The 13,295-nt window shown below is 39.6% G+C and overlaps 1 protein-coding gene across 2 annotated transcripts in view; it reads left to right on the forward strand.

Annotated features, from left to right (window-relative positions):
- cntfr (ciliary neurotrophic factor receptor) overlaps positions 1 to 13,295 on the forward strand; it is a 202,019-nt gene that overhangs the window by 162,721 nt on the left and 26,003 nt on the right. For both annotated transcript variants that reach the window (XM_068573297.1, XM_068573296.1), the window contains 2 exons: positions 8,583 to 8,700; positions 9,624 to 9,790. In XM_068573297.1, coding sequence (XP_068429398.1) covers positions 8,583 to 8,700; positions 9,624 to 9,790 — 285 coding nt within the window. The remainder of the gene's footprint in view (positions 1 to 8,582; positions 8,701 to 9,623; positions 9,791 to 13,295) is intronic.

The following is a 13,295-nucleotide window of genomic DNA, read 5'->3' on the forward strand; positions in this document are numbered from 1 at the left end:
TCCTCAACTTTCATGGCACTCTTCACTGCCCTGTCGAGACAAACAATAATGAAATATGGCAAGAATGAAGTAGCACGAAAGGAATGTCTGGCCGGCCTCTCATAAGCTTCTGGATTCAATGCTACTAGTTTGTGCAACGGTCTGAGGAAAGTTAAGCACACAGAGGACCATCAAATATCATGCACCTATCAATGTTAAATAAGACAAAATAACAAATGCCGTTAATTTTTTTAAGGAGTTCTGGCGTATGGATGTGTTTTTTTAATTTTTTTTCCCTTCTTCTGTACAGAGCCCCTCCCCAGATGCATTAAAATGTGAAACTGTCATTACCATGACTATTAAACAGTACAGATAAAGAGAAAGTGGCAGAAAATGAATGGAATTAATTGAAAATGGCAGAGATTGAGAGTGGGGAAATGAAAGCGAGACAAGTGGGAAGGGAGCACTGGGCAGTGAAATCATTTGCTCTCCTGCTAAGAGATAATAGCTGTCTCTCAAAAAGCAATCAAACTAATATTCCCATAATGCAGTTTGGACTTTGCAGCTACATTTTATTTTTATTTTTTTCAGTAAAATATTTAACAATGCAACAGTATGCAACGATTTCTCATAAACAAAAAATGGGTCATGAAACCCACTTGGCCGTCTTTTCCATCAGAGGTTTTTGGGTGAGGAGGGAAAAGGCCAAACGAGTCTGCTTGAGGTGAGATTGTGTTTCGAGGTGCGAAACCGCCCGGGAATCTTGTTTTATTTCCTGTGAAACGCGAGATGTTGTTCCTGAGCTTTGAGAAAGATTTCTGATGTCAGGTGGCTAAGTGAGCATCTGTGTATAAGAGAGGGTGAGAGACAGGCCGGTGGGGATGAGGGGTGGGGATGGGAGGTGGGGGGTCTAAGTGTCCAGATATAATGGTCGTCTTCCTGTGTCTGACCTCCAAAACTGTGGAGGTCAAACCTCTCAACAATTCCTCTTCATACCTCTCTGCTGCCTTCTTCAAGGATAATTGTGGTTCATTGCAAATGATATGGATCTTGTTTGTTTTGTTTAGATCTTGGCATCATTTCTATTGGTTATGATTATGTATGTATTTAAACTCGCCTCTGGGCTTTTTTTTCCTTTCCTTTTTTGGTGGCTTTCTGTGTCTCTGTCTCTGTCTATCTCACTTATTAACTCCTGATGCTCTCATAAGGTATTCATCCTTCTTTCATTCATTCATCTCTCACACACGGCTGTTTTCAATTGGCCCAGAGACATTCCTGGAATGCCGGGGCGTCATTGTTTAGTGCACTGTGTGTGTGTGTGTGTGTGTGAGTGTGTGTGCGGGGATGTGTGTTCAAGTCCAGTTGTAGTTGCACTCGCTGTCGTTTTCACTCCCACCGGTTGAAGAGCATCAATCGAGAGAGAGATTGAATGCTTGAGAAGAAGATAGACACAGAAGAAAAGTAGAAAAAGGAGCAAAGTAGAGAAAAGATCACTTGATGTGCATGCGTTTAAATCCTTGAATCAAAATCTCAGCAATTGTGCAAACAAGACTGGAGGTTCTGTGTAATGAAAAAGCATTGCAATAAAGGTCACACCCACTTGCAAATACAAACATGTTTGTTGAGTCTCTGAGACAAATCTAGGGATCTAAAAGTTGTCATCGATGTCAAATGTGCCCTGTTGCATTTTAGGCAAATGGATAGGAAGTGATGTACAGTCAAAGTGATGCTTCTACAAAGGAAAGAACAGTTTATGCTAATGTTTATAGGCACTCTTCAGATATACTTATTGTAATTGGCACTCTGACATGCACATGCTTTTAATTACGCATGCAAGTCCACATACTGTGCAGACAAATGTGTGCACTTCCAATTCAATTAGTTATACAGAATATTGTGTATTCGCATTACAGTATGCACACTAATCTTCCTACACACACACACACAAACACACACACACACACACATATATGCGTTCATGCTTTGGGATAGCTTCAGAGCACCGGATAAAAATATTGCACCACAATTACATTACAGTTAGCCACAACAGCTGGTCTGGACAAAAAGGCACCACAGCGTCTCCGTCTCTCTTTGACTTTGTCCTACAGATTTATTTACATTCCTCTTTCTCCCATGACACATAACTAAGCTAATCTAAAATGCAGTCAGCCCAGCATTGGCAGGCCGAGTCGAGCGGAGCCCGAAGCCATCTGCCTGAGCGAATCATGCCATTCAGAGTGGCACCGAATCCAAGAGGATCCACATCTTCCCCAGGAGAATTTCTAATACGAAGAAAGTGGTTTTCAAACCAAATGAGATGTGCATGATGGATAGACAGATGAATGGATTTGCTCGCTATTGGCAGTCCCTTGGTTCACTGTTCAGACACTTAACTGTGTTCAGCAAAAGATTGTGGTTCGTCAGCTTGACTCCTCATCATGGAAGAGAAAACTGAAAGACAGCATGAATAGGGATTCGGACCCAGGAAGGTTTGTGATGTTGTGTTTTGGTCGCGGCCAACGGCGCTCTGGAGCGTTTGAACATCACAAGCCGAAAATGTTGTGTGGAGAAAAAAAAAATTAGTGAATGGAGAAATTGGAGGAGACGGCATTCATTCTCGTTGTCATAGCAAGAGAATCCACTACAAACACACACGGGCACAGAGAGACGTGCGCGCGCACACAGTGATGCATGCGGACAAACTCACACAAAGCAACAGGGAGGCGACTGACACCAACAAATAGCAATTACTACAGCGTCTGCAGCCTAGCAACCAGGACCACTGGATCTCCTTGTCCCTTGGGTGTGTGTGTGTGTGTGTGTGTGTGTGTGTGTGTGTGTGTGTGTGTGTGTGTGTGTGCATGTGTGTGTGTGCGTGCATGTGTGTTGTTCTGTGGCAAAGATCCCCTTTTTGCGAGTCCCAGAATTTTTGTCTGACAGGTTTAGAATAGTGGGACAGCAGAAGAGAAAGTATGGCTTATATGAGAGCGAGAGGGAGAGAGAGAGAGAGAGAGAGAGAGAGATGAAATCAGTTTATTTACAGTAGCGAGTGGTGCGGCATCGGGCTGGTGTGACAACGCGCTTTGCAGGATTTATTTCACCTTTTACGCACGTCTAAAAGCCTTTAAGCTCATGAACAGACTCTGCTTTCACGTATGAAAGCTTTGGCGGTTTTGTAGGATCTGATGACCTTCGAGAAGGATTTGGTTGAATGCAGGTAAACAGCAGAGAGCAAAAGGCCGTTTGTCTGGCGATGATTTCGCTTCTTTTGACGACTTGCACACGTTTCTCAAGCTCTCAATCTCAAGTTGCTAATTGGCTGTAAACAAATGAGCAGCGTGCAGAAACGCCAAAGGTCTGACGACAGGGACGATGTGTCATGCAGCGTATTGCATGACATGTGAGAAGTAAATTTAAAAAAAATATTTTAAATCTGTGTCAGGTAGCTTGAAAGAGATTTAAGGCCAGGTGCCAAACCAGGGCCCAGCTTTGGTTTGATGAATAAAAAGTGTCTCTTTTCTGTTCTTGATGGTCTCAGTATTCATGAGCCACGGTCTGCAGTAAGTTGTGTCTCCGACCTATTAGCATTTAAAAGTAACCCCACTAACCACTCGGGCATGCACACGTGTGCACACCTGCAGGTGTGTGTTTCATGAGCCTCACAAAGGGCATCTTCAAAATCACATTTGGTGTTTAGCAATTCAAACCACATGATGAAAGTGCACTAATTCAAATAACATTTATTCATGAGCAGTGTCCTGTCTGCCACTGATTCAGGTAGGGTGGTTCAACAAATACAGAACACGCACAATGACATTTTAATTAGAGCTGTTGTTTTATGTACCTTAATATTCATACAGTCTTTGTTCTCTGTTCTGTGTACAGGCACATTACCTTTTGTCCTGTCTTCTCCGTCCTGTTTCAACCTGTAGTTTCATTAGATCCAAAGACAGCGTTTGATGTTCATTGTTTTTGAGGCAACCTAGCGCCATGTGCACTTTTACGTCTTGTGTGTCTGAAAGTTTTTCAAGGTTAGATGAGTAAAGTCTGATGAAAGAAGGACGTCTTGTCTCATCTCCTCTCTATTTTTTTTACCCCACCCTTTATTTGACTTAATCTTTGTTTCTCTTTTTTTTCTTTTCTCCCTGTTCCTCACCTCCTTTTTTACCATCCTGTCTTATCTTTACTTTCTTCCTCTATGTTGCAACTGACCCAACAAATTTATTTCCTCTTAAATTGTTTGCTTAGTTTATTGTGTTTTATTATTTGTGTCGTACCAGTTTAAAGCAGTATGTAAGTCTAATGACATCAAAATTATTAGCTTAAGACAATTTCAATTAATGGACCAATTACTCATTTACTCAAGCGATCCAGGGGTTATAACCATGAATCATATGAACTTCGAAGTGACTTCCATTGGGCACCGTTTTGATAACCTGTGTTCTATTTTGCTCTATTTGTAAACCGTTGCAGTCGGATCTTTACGTCTGTCGCCTTAAACACGTATACCCTTGTGCTATGAAGGCCACATTCAGTAGTTTTTTAGTTTTTTTCAGGTCACGTTCTCCCTCCGAACAAAGCTCACACTCCAGTTCCCTTGAAAGAAGCCCAAACAGTGTGCTGCCGGCGACCTGCACTTCGAGCATTTGATTGAAGCTCCTCACACGCGGCAAGATGAACTAAATTAAAGGAGTAAACACTCTGGGGTGCAAACAAGCCACTCTAAACATAGCTCCCGTGAACACACATCCTTGCTTATCCTCTTGTATTCCTCCACCTTCCCGCTGTCGCTTTTTCCCTCTAAAACAGCAACGTTATCATTGACCTTCTCCAGACTCGTAATAAGCTCTTTCTAAAAAGCCGATAGGAATACCTGCAGCTGTGTGTTTGTGTGTCTGTGTGTCTGTGTGTGTGTGTGTGTGTGTGTGTGTGTGTGTGTGTGTGTGTGTGTGTGTGTGTGTGTGTGTGTGTGTGTGTGTGTGTGTGCGTATGTGTGACTTTGACTGAAGTTCTCAGATGAGGAGCCAATTGATTGAGATGGCCCCAATTAGTCTCTGTGATTAATTGAGTGTGATTGGATGTCGTCCCTGGCACCTCCTCGTTGGCGTTATTGACAGGCTAATGAGTTGCCGTGGTGACCGCTTAAACACAGCTTATTGTGTGTGACTCTGAAATGACCCTATAGCAGCCAATCAAGCCAACCTCTTGCTTGTGGCCGTGTGTGTGTGTGTGTGTGTGTGTGTGTGTGTGTGTGTGTGTGTGTGTGTGTGTGTGTGTGTGTGTGCGCCAAATACTCCTTGAGGGATGTTTCAATATCATTATTACAAAATAATTAGACTGGAATCAGCTACAATATGTGGAAATGTTTTTGTTGTTTATTTAGCCATCATGAATGCAACATACAGGATTACTCACATATTATTTGTCTATGAGAGAAGTTTCAGCATCCAAGCTGACAGAGATAAAGACACAAAAAGACAGCAGCACATCACACTTACTTGGTGCTGAAACTCCAAAGCATTGCAGGGTAATGGAAACTAGATGCAAATGAACTGATATTATCATCCAGGATGAGAGGAATACTTGAGATGTATTGGATGAATTGGGCCTTGGGTATTTATCTGGAGCGACAGAATAAAACACACTATGGCACTTACATGTGAATTGTCCCATCTGCTTTTTACAACTCGCGCTCCCTCCTGAGGGATTGCCTCTCCACTCGTGCTGTTGCCTCTCCGCTGTTAATTTTTTCCCACATTCAAACACTTGGCTCGTGGCTTCTTTTTTGCCACAAAATTATTTGTTGGTGATTGATGATATCTCAACAGCATCGCTTTCTGAATTGCTGCTCATGAGGATCTATTCTTTATGAGATGGTGAACAATTGTAACACCATGAATGGTTTACTTTGTATCACACACACCTCAGTGTGTGAGATACAAAGTTAGCCATTACATAAATCTTGTTATCCAAAAATTTAACTGAATAATCGCATGATTTTTCTGCAATTATTTGCAGTCTGATCCAAATTCAAGAATGAAGTGTTGTATTAATACAAAAAAATGTATTGCACACTTTTATTTTAAAGTAATGTTATCAGAACAATAAAACAGCACTCTGGTGCAACAGCAAGTTAACATATATACATATATAATTTATACATCTGTTTTTTTCTTCTTCTTCTGAACAGGTACTGTTCAGTAGTAAGGGTCCCTGTGAGGGACAAGCCACTCCTTTCTTCGTCCATGTTCAGTCTGTTGCTTACCTTAAAGATGTTAAAGACCAGCAATTGATTCACTTTATACAAAAGCAATAAGTGCTTTTAATGTTTTCCAGTTCAGTTCAGTTTATATATATATATATATCTATATATATATATATATATATATATATAGATATATATATATATATATATCTATATATATATCTATATATATATATATATATATATAGAAATATATATATATATATAGATAGATATATAGATATATATATATATATATATATATATATATATATATATATATGTATATATATATATATATATATATATATATATATATATATATATATATATATATATATATATATATATAGATATATAGATAGATATATAGATATGTATTGTATAGCCGGATGGTAATCATAATGCACTCCAAATAAAACTACTTTTTCTTTCTTTTCTGGTTTTAGTTTCCAACATGGAGCCAATAACTTATTATACACACGTTGTATATTTTTACTTTACAGTTTTATATGTCAATCAATCTCTATTGATATCAACATTCAAGCCATTGTTGAAAGGACATTTACCATCCCTTGAATTGAACTCCTGAACTACTGAAAATAGCTTAAAATATTATTTGAAATAGTCTCTCCATGCTGCTCAAAGTAAGGTAGGGTCTCCTTTCATCATTGTTTTGTAAAAGCATTACCTTTTCTTTTTTGCTGGCCACACCCTGGAAGTCCTGTTCTACAAAAACATTGAGAGCTATCCTTTTTCCCACAGGGGAGAGACATCCTGCTCGACTGAGCAGCTCATGCCGTTTTTCCCATGTCCACACTGAATGGGTTTGTGGCTCCGAAAGACAGGATGACCCATCCCACCCATTCAACTCTGGTGTGCATTACGGGCTATAAATGAAGAATTAAAGTGTGTATCAGTCAACATATCTTATCAGCAGTTTATCAAGCTTACTGGCTGCTATCCAATATTTAAAAATGAAAGTCCAATACCAGCCATATTATCATATTATCAAAGTGATATACTGCAGCAATTTTAACCAAATGAACGTGTGAATTGAAAAACGCTGCAGTTTAGGTCAAGAAAAGATAAAATATTAAAATAGGGTAAATTTGGAAATAGAATACAGACGAGGAAAAGGATTTATAGGTAAGACAATATCTTATAATATAAAGAAATATGTTTCTGTGATATCGCACTGTACCCTCACTGTATGTCACATGCAGGAGAGATAACGACGGTAAAGGGGTTAAAAGCTGTGGGGAGGAAAGAGGGGAGTGGTAGACGAGTGCGCGGTTGACTAGCCGTGAAGAAAAGACCCTAATCTTGGAGGAGGCCAGAGTTGGCGTAACATCACTTTTTCTGGCCGACCTCTTTCATTCTTCTGTTGCTCTACCACTTCAACATCCTCCCTTTCGCCAGGCACCCTCACCCCTCCCAGCTTCTTTACTTTTTTATTTTTGTATTCCTCTGTCTCTCTAATATCTCCAGTTCAGTTCTTCATCGTCTTATGCTTCAATGATTTTGTTAATTAATTTAAATGTGATTGTATTGTTAAACATTTGTTCTGGGTAACACACGTTTCACTATGAGGTTTTTCAGGTCACTTTTTTCTTCTATTCACTTCCATTCAGACAGCTTAGGGGACAGAAATCAATGCAAATACAGTCAATTTGAAAATAATTGCCTGCAGTCACAACATTTTACCCGGCTGCAGTCATTAGATGAAAACAAGAAGAAGCAGATATGCTGTTTACCAAGTGACAGAGTGAGCAGGAATGATATATTGATTTGTATCCGGTGTTGAATCTGACCTGACATTCTCTTAACAAGATGGCCTCTCAATACAAATTGACTCAAGATATCCATTTTAACATGATCTTTGCTGAAGCTTGAGGTTTCTAGAAAATATAAGTGATACTGTGAAAGCTAAAGGAAGTTGTTTTAGCATGCATGGATGTAATCAATCTTCATCACTCCTTAATGAGTCTTACTTCAATTTATTTGTGTAATAAAAAAATGAATTACACAAACACAAGCAATCACAACTCAACAAATTAAAGGCATATCTCATAAAATATAACCAGGCACAACTTAATTTAAAGTGAGCAATGGTGGCGTTTGGTGTGTATGAAATACTTGATCAAGATTGAATAATTCAATGAGGAAATGTTAAATTATAAACTGCTGCTTTCTATTTGACTAATATGAGCTGTGCTGTTTTAAAATCACTCTGGTATGTCTGGTATGTTTTTCTTAAAGCCTCTTTCTCAAACTCTTAAATCTTAATTATATAATGTACTGTATATGTTGGCTAACTGTTTTGCCCTGTGTCTTGTTGTTTTTGTTCTTTCTCTAGTTCCCCCTCGGGAGCCCACTGTCACCTGTCGATCCAACACCTACCCTAAAGGCTTCTACTGCAGCTGGCACCAATTGCACCCGACGTACATCCCCACCACCTTTGAAGTCGACGTACAGTAAGTGCATTGGTCAACTTTTGGAATTGCATGCTTAAATCACTCAAAGACTTAGCTTACATTAAGTGACATATGCATTCTTTTAAAAAATGTTGGCAATTATCAGGTCACACGTAAACATTTTGAGGGCTCTATTGCTCTAAACTGAAAAAAGGGGGTGAAGCACAGATTACACAAAGTCACCTACAACGGGTTAGAGGCATTTTTAATGTTGCAATTTGGTGTATTCTGAAAATGACTTTTATCCTTGGCACAGGCACCAATGTATGTATAATTTCAAACATTTTACCTTCAAAAGGTCCAGTTTCTCACCTTACAGAACAAAAACGTTGCAGGCTATTCAACGAGATTTGAGAATGAAAATAACCCAAAATATCAAGGCAACCACAATCCACATGAGTCAGTGAAAAAAAATGGGTTGTTTATTTGATTATAAATTTGGTTTATAAGACAACTTATACCATGTTGGTTTTGCTCTGTAGTTAAACACCTCTCCCTTCAGCTTCTCTTTGATATGCCCAGATCACAGAGTCCCACAGCTCACACCTCAGCAGGTGGACTTCAAGTTTGTAACACCGACGTCATTCTGTTTAAATAATGTTGATGAGTGGAAAAGAGAGAACAGAGAGACGTGTTGAGGACAATGGAGGCACTCACAGCAGGAGTAGTCGGTAACTACAGCGTTTAGCTCAGCCAGTCATCAGGTGGCGCTTTGAGTGATGCTGACTGCTTTATTCATGCACTAGCAGCTCCACATTCTTTTGAACAACACTTTTTTTTGTGTCCTTTTTTAACCAAAAAAAATGACTTTTTAAAGAGGATTGTAATTTTCCTTGAGAAATAAAGTTGAAAAGGCATATTTACATAACTTTTTTTTTCCTACGCTATCTGCTGCTCACTTTTCATTTCCTTCTCCTCTCCAGACACAACCAGCGCTCACTGGAGGTGCAGAAAGATCCAGACCACAAGAATCGCTGTCGTGTACGTTTCCCCGAGGTCTTCTCCAGCTTTCCCTACAAAGTAAATGTGACGGCAGTCAATGCTTTAGGGAAAGCCTCCACCACAATTTCTTTTGAAGAGTCCAGTATAGGTAAGAGAGATGTTGTGTAAAGTGTTCTCATGTTGTGGTCTTCTTTGACACGTTTGTAACCAAATTTGAAAAAGAAACATGATGCATGTGCATGTTGAAGCGCTGATGTTTTTGTAGAACGGATCATTTTAGATTCCCGCTAACTCATTTAGGCTGCAGAATATTCACGTGTTTTGTTAAAGTGTACAAGCAGCTCTTTATTTGAACTTAGTTCAGGGACATATGAAAAATCCTTTTCCCACACAGATTGACAAAAAAATTTGGCAACGGAAATATGAACTAAGATGAAGAGTGTCGAGGCATCTTTTTGAGGATGCCAACCATTGAGCAATGCTAATGCATTTGTTTGTGCACAGATGACTGATTTCATTGACTTCTTGTTCCCTTTGGAGATTTGTTGCACACACAGTTATGCTCGGTGCCAAAAAGACAACGAAAATAGGAATTTCAATGGCCAAATAACTGTCAACCAGATGAAAGGAGAGTGCACAGCTTCTTTTTCTTTCTTTTTTTCGCTTTAACCAACAGCGTAGTCCATTAGCAAGAAACCCACTGACTGCGCACCCCTGTCATTACCAAAGGCTCTAGATAATAAACATGCTACCTCTGAACCTTTTCCGCAGCAAACAGTATTTAATTGAGGCTTGGACAGGATGTGACCGTCTGCTTTCTCACTGAATGAAGTCCTAGCTGAAGTCCCAGATAATCCAAACACCAGCTGCAATGGAAGTACATGTCTGTCATATTTAATGTAAGAATTAACCAGAAAAGTTTGAGACTTCGTCTCTTTTTTTTGTTTCTCAGATTATAACCGGTGATTGATGTGTTAAGTAGTTTGAAAAAGAAATGCAGTTTGGGATTGTGAAGCTTTTTTGTTCACTAAGGCTGCAGAAGGCTACCTAATAATAGCAAGACTCTTAGAATTCATAAGCGACTCAGGCTGGAAAGCAGTGAAGAGGAGAAATCCATTTTAAAGAAGGAATGAGAAGTACTTTAATAGATAAGGGAAGTGCTGCCAGCAGTCCTCAGCTCTGTTGTATTGCTCAGAGCGCGATATGGGTGTGCATGACGCATAAACACACACAGACACCAACGGGGCTGTGTGGAGTGTGTCGGCTGAGAGGGTGAGGTACTGAAAAAGAGAGAGAAAGAGTGTGTGTGTGTGTGTGTGTGTGTGTGTGTGTGTGTGTGTGTGTGTGTGTGTGTGTGTGTGTGTTTGTGTGTGCGTGTGCGTACATAAGTAACCAAATGAGGCAGTGACATGCTCTGCCAAGCCTCGGACACAGGACTCATGAAAATGCTAATGCTAGCCGGATTAGCGCCTTGGCTGAGGAAATATCCCTCAACTATTGGTGATAGCAAAACACCCCACTGCTCCTTTCTTTCCCTGTGCTTTCTCTTTCCTGCCCACATGACCTTCATGTGATTTTGTACTTCTTCTTCCCCCTGTTCCGTCCTGTTTGGCTTCTTCCTCCTTCTCTGTCACCAGCCATATCTTTTCAAACGTGAAAATTACATTTGTATGACAAATGTTGTCCGTCCACACATTATGTCCAGATTTATTTCTTAAAGTTTTGCTTTAAAATCAGATGGCAACCTCAGATTCTGAAAAGTGGAGCCGGTAGTGAAGTGCCTCAGACCATTGCATGCATTCTTTATGAATGGGGCAACTGTGGTTGCAAATAGAAGTTGGATTGTATTGAAGTCTATGAGAAAATCACTCTACTTCTCACTTGATATATTACCCAGTAAACATTGTAAACATGAGTTTATGGTCTCAATTGTTAGTTTCAAGTCATTTAGTACATTATGGTCTCATTTAGATAGACCATAAAGCAGAGTATGCTTTAAGGTGTGGCGACCTTGTGATTGAAGTTGCTACCACAGTATTTTTCGGTCTGGGAGTTGTCAGTCTTTTCATCCTCCTTTAATCATTTCACAGTATTTTTTTTTTTTGTCTACTAGAAATGTCTTGTTCAGTGTCCGATTGTACTCCACTCTCTAAATCTTTGAGTTAAATTACAGCTTGGAAACAATGCAATAGTGTACCTCCATCACTCATTAGAAGGCTAAATTGATACATGATTGCTTGCTTTTCACTTTCGTAAACTGACAATACAATGCAGTTGTTGTGATGAGAGGGAGAGTTGAGAGCAACATAAACCTATTTTCTATTTAGACTTGAACACAAGAGCAGTATCTTGCAAATAAGAAAGACTTTGAAAATATTTTTATTTTATTGAAATTGAAATTGCAAGTTGAAAGGCCCAAACAAAAAAACCCAGTTTTCAAATATCTTGCTGTGTTCATCTATTTTCTAAATTGTTTGAAGTGTTTCAAATACTTTGCCTTCTCTCCCGCCTCTTGCTCTCCTCCCTCGTATCTCCTTCTTGTTCCTGCATTGTTAAAAGTCTTTCCCATGCCATTCTAAGTTGTAAGCCACATTCATTATCAGGGACAACGAGGCAGATCGTAAATAAATAAAACAATTTCATGCTTCCTGGTGCACTTCTGAATTCTGAGTGGGAGTAAGAAGATTCTCAACTGTCCTTGTTCATCCGACCAAAGCCGGGATGAAATTAGAAGAGAGACAGAGAGAGAGAGAGAGAGAGAGAGAGAGAGAGAGAGAGAGAGAGAGAGAGTGTGTGTGTGTGTGTGTGTGTGTGTGTGTGTGTGTGTGTGTGTGTGTGTGTGTGTGTGTGTGTGTGTGTGTGTGTGTGTGTGTGCGTGCGTGCGTGTGCATGTGTGTGCGTGTATAGTTACAAAGAGAACCCTCAAGGAAGTTTCAGACTTATCAAATGATAACGTAAAGCTTTCCTGTGCCAGGATGATCAAATGATGATCTTGTCTTAGTGTAAAGACTTCTAAAGTTAAAGCTTCTTTTTTTTACCTACATTGATTTGCTTTGTCAACTCTGACACTAGCCAACCTGAGCATGATTGAGGAATACATTATTAATTAATTGTGATTAAATGAAAACACTGCAGACTAAATTTCAAAGGGGGGAATATAGCTGCAGTAGGTTTCCTACAACACCATTAAATCATCTGTCGGGTTCATCCTTTCAATTAATACTATACTGCTATTTAGGTTTCATTTGTGGTTGCTTTGTGGTGGTTTGTGTGCGGGTCCCTTGGAGCCAGCAAATGTTGACTTCAGGCAAAAAAAGTGAAGTTAAGTTCAGAGGGTAATAACAGCCGTGTAAAATACTTTATTGCAACACCCTGCAGCTATTTATTTGTTTTCACTGATATGTTCAAGCCCAGACTGCACTGACAAGCTGATTTGTTGTTCAAGACTATTTAGTTTGTTGCAATATCTCACTGATTTCTGCAGCCCCAGCGAGGAAGGTCAGAGGTCAGCATTGTCTACCAAAAGAAAAAAAAGAAGCTTTGGCAGAGTTTGAGAGTTTATTTGCTAAGAGATACACTATTTTACTACTATGCACAAAACGTAACAAGTCCAACTGCCTCTGGGACAGCAGCGGACTTCTTACCACTGCAAC

This window comes from Clinocottus analis, unplaced genomic scaffold (assembly GCF_023055335.1).
Source record: "Clinocottus analis isolate CAN_PGR_092001 unplaced genomic scaffold, fCliAna1.0.p SCAF_13, whole genome shotgun sequence".
Classification (NCBI taxonomy): Eukaryota; Metazoa; Chordata; class Actinopteri; order Perciformes; family Cottidae; genus Clinocottus; species Clinocottus analis.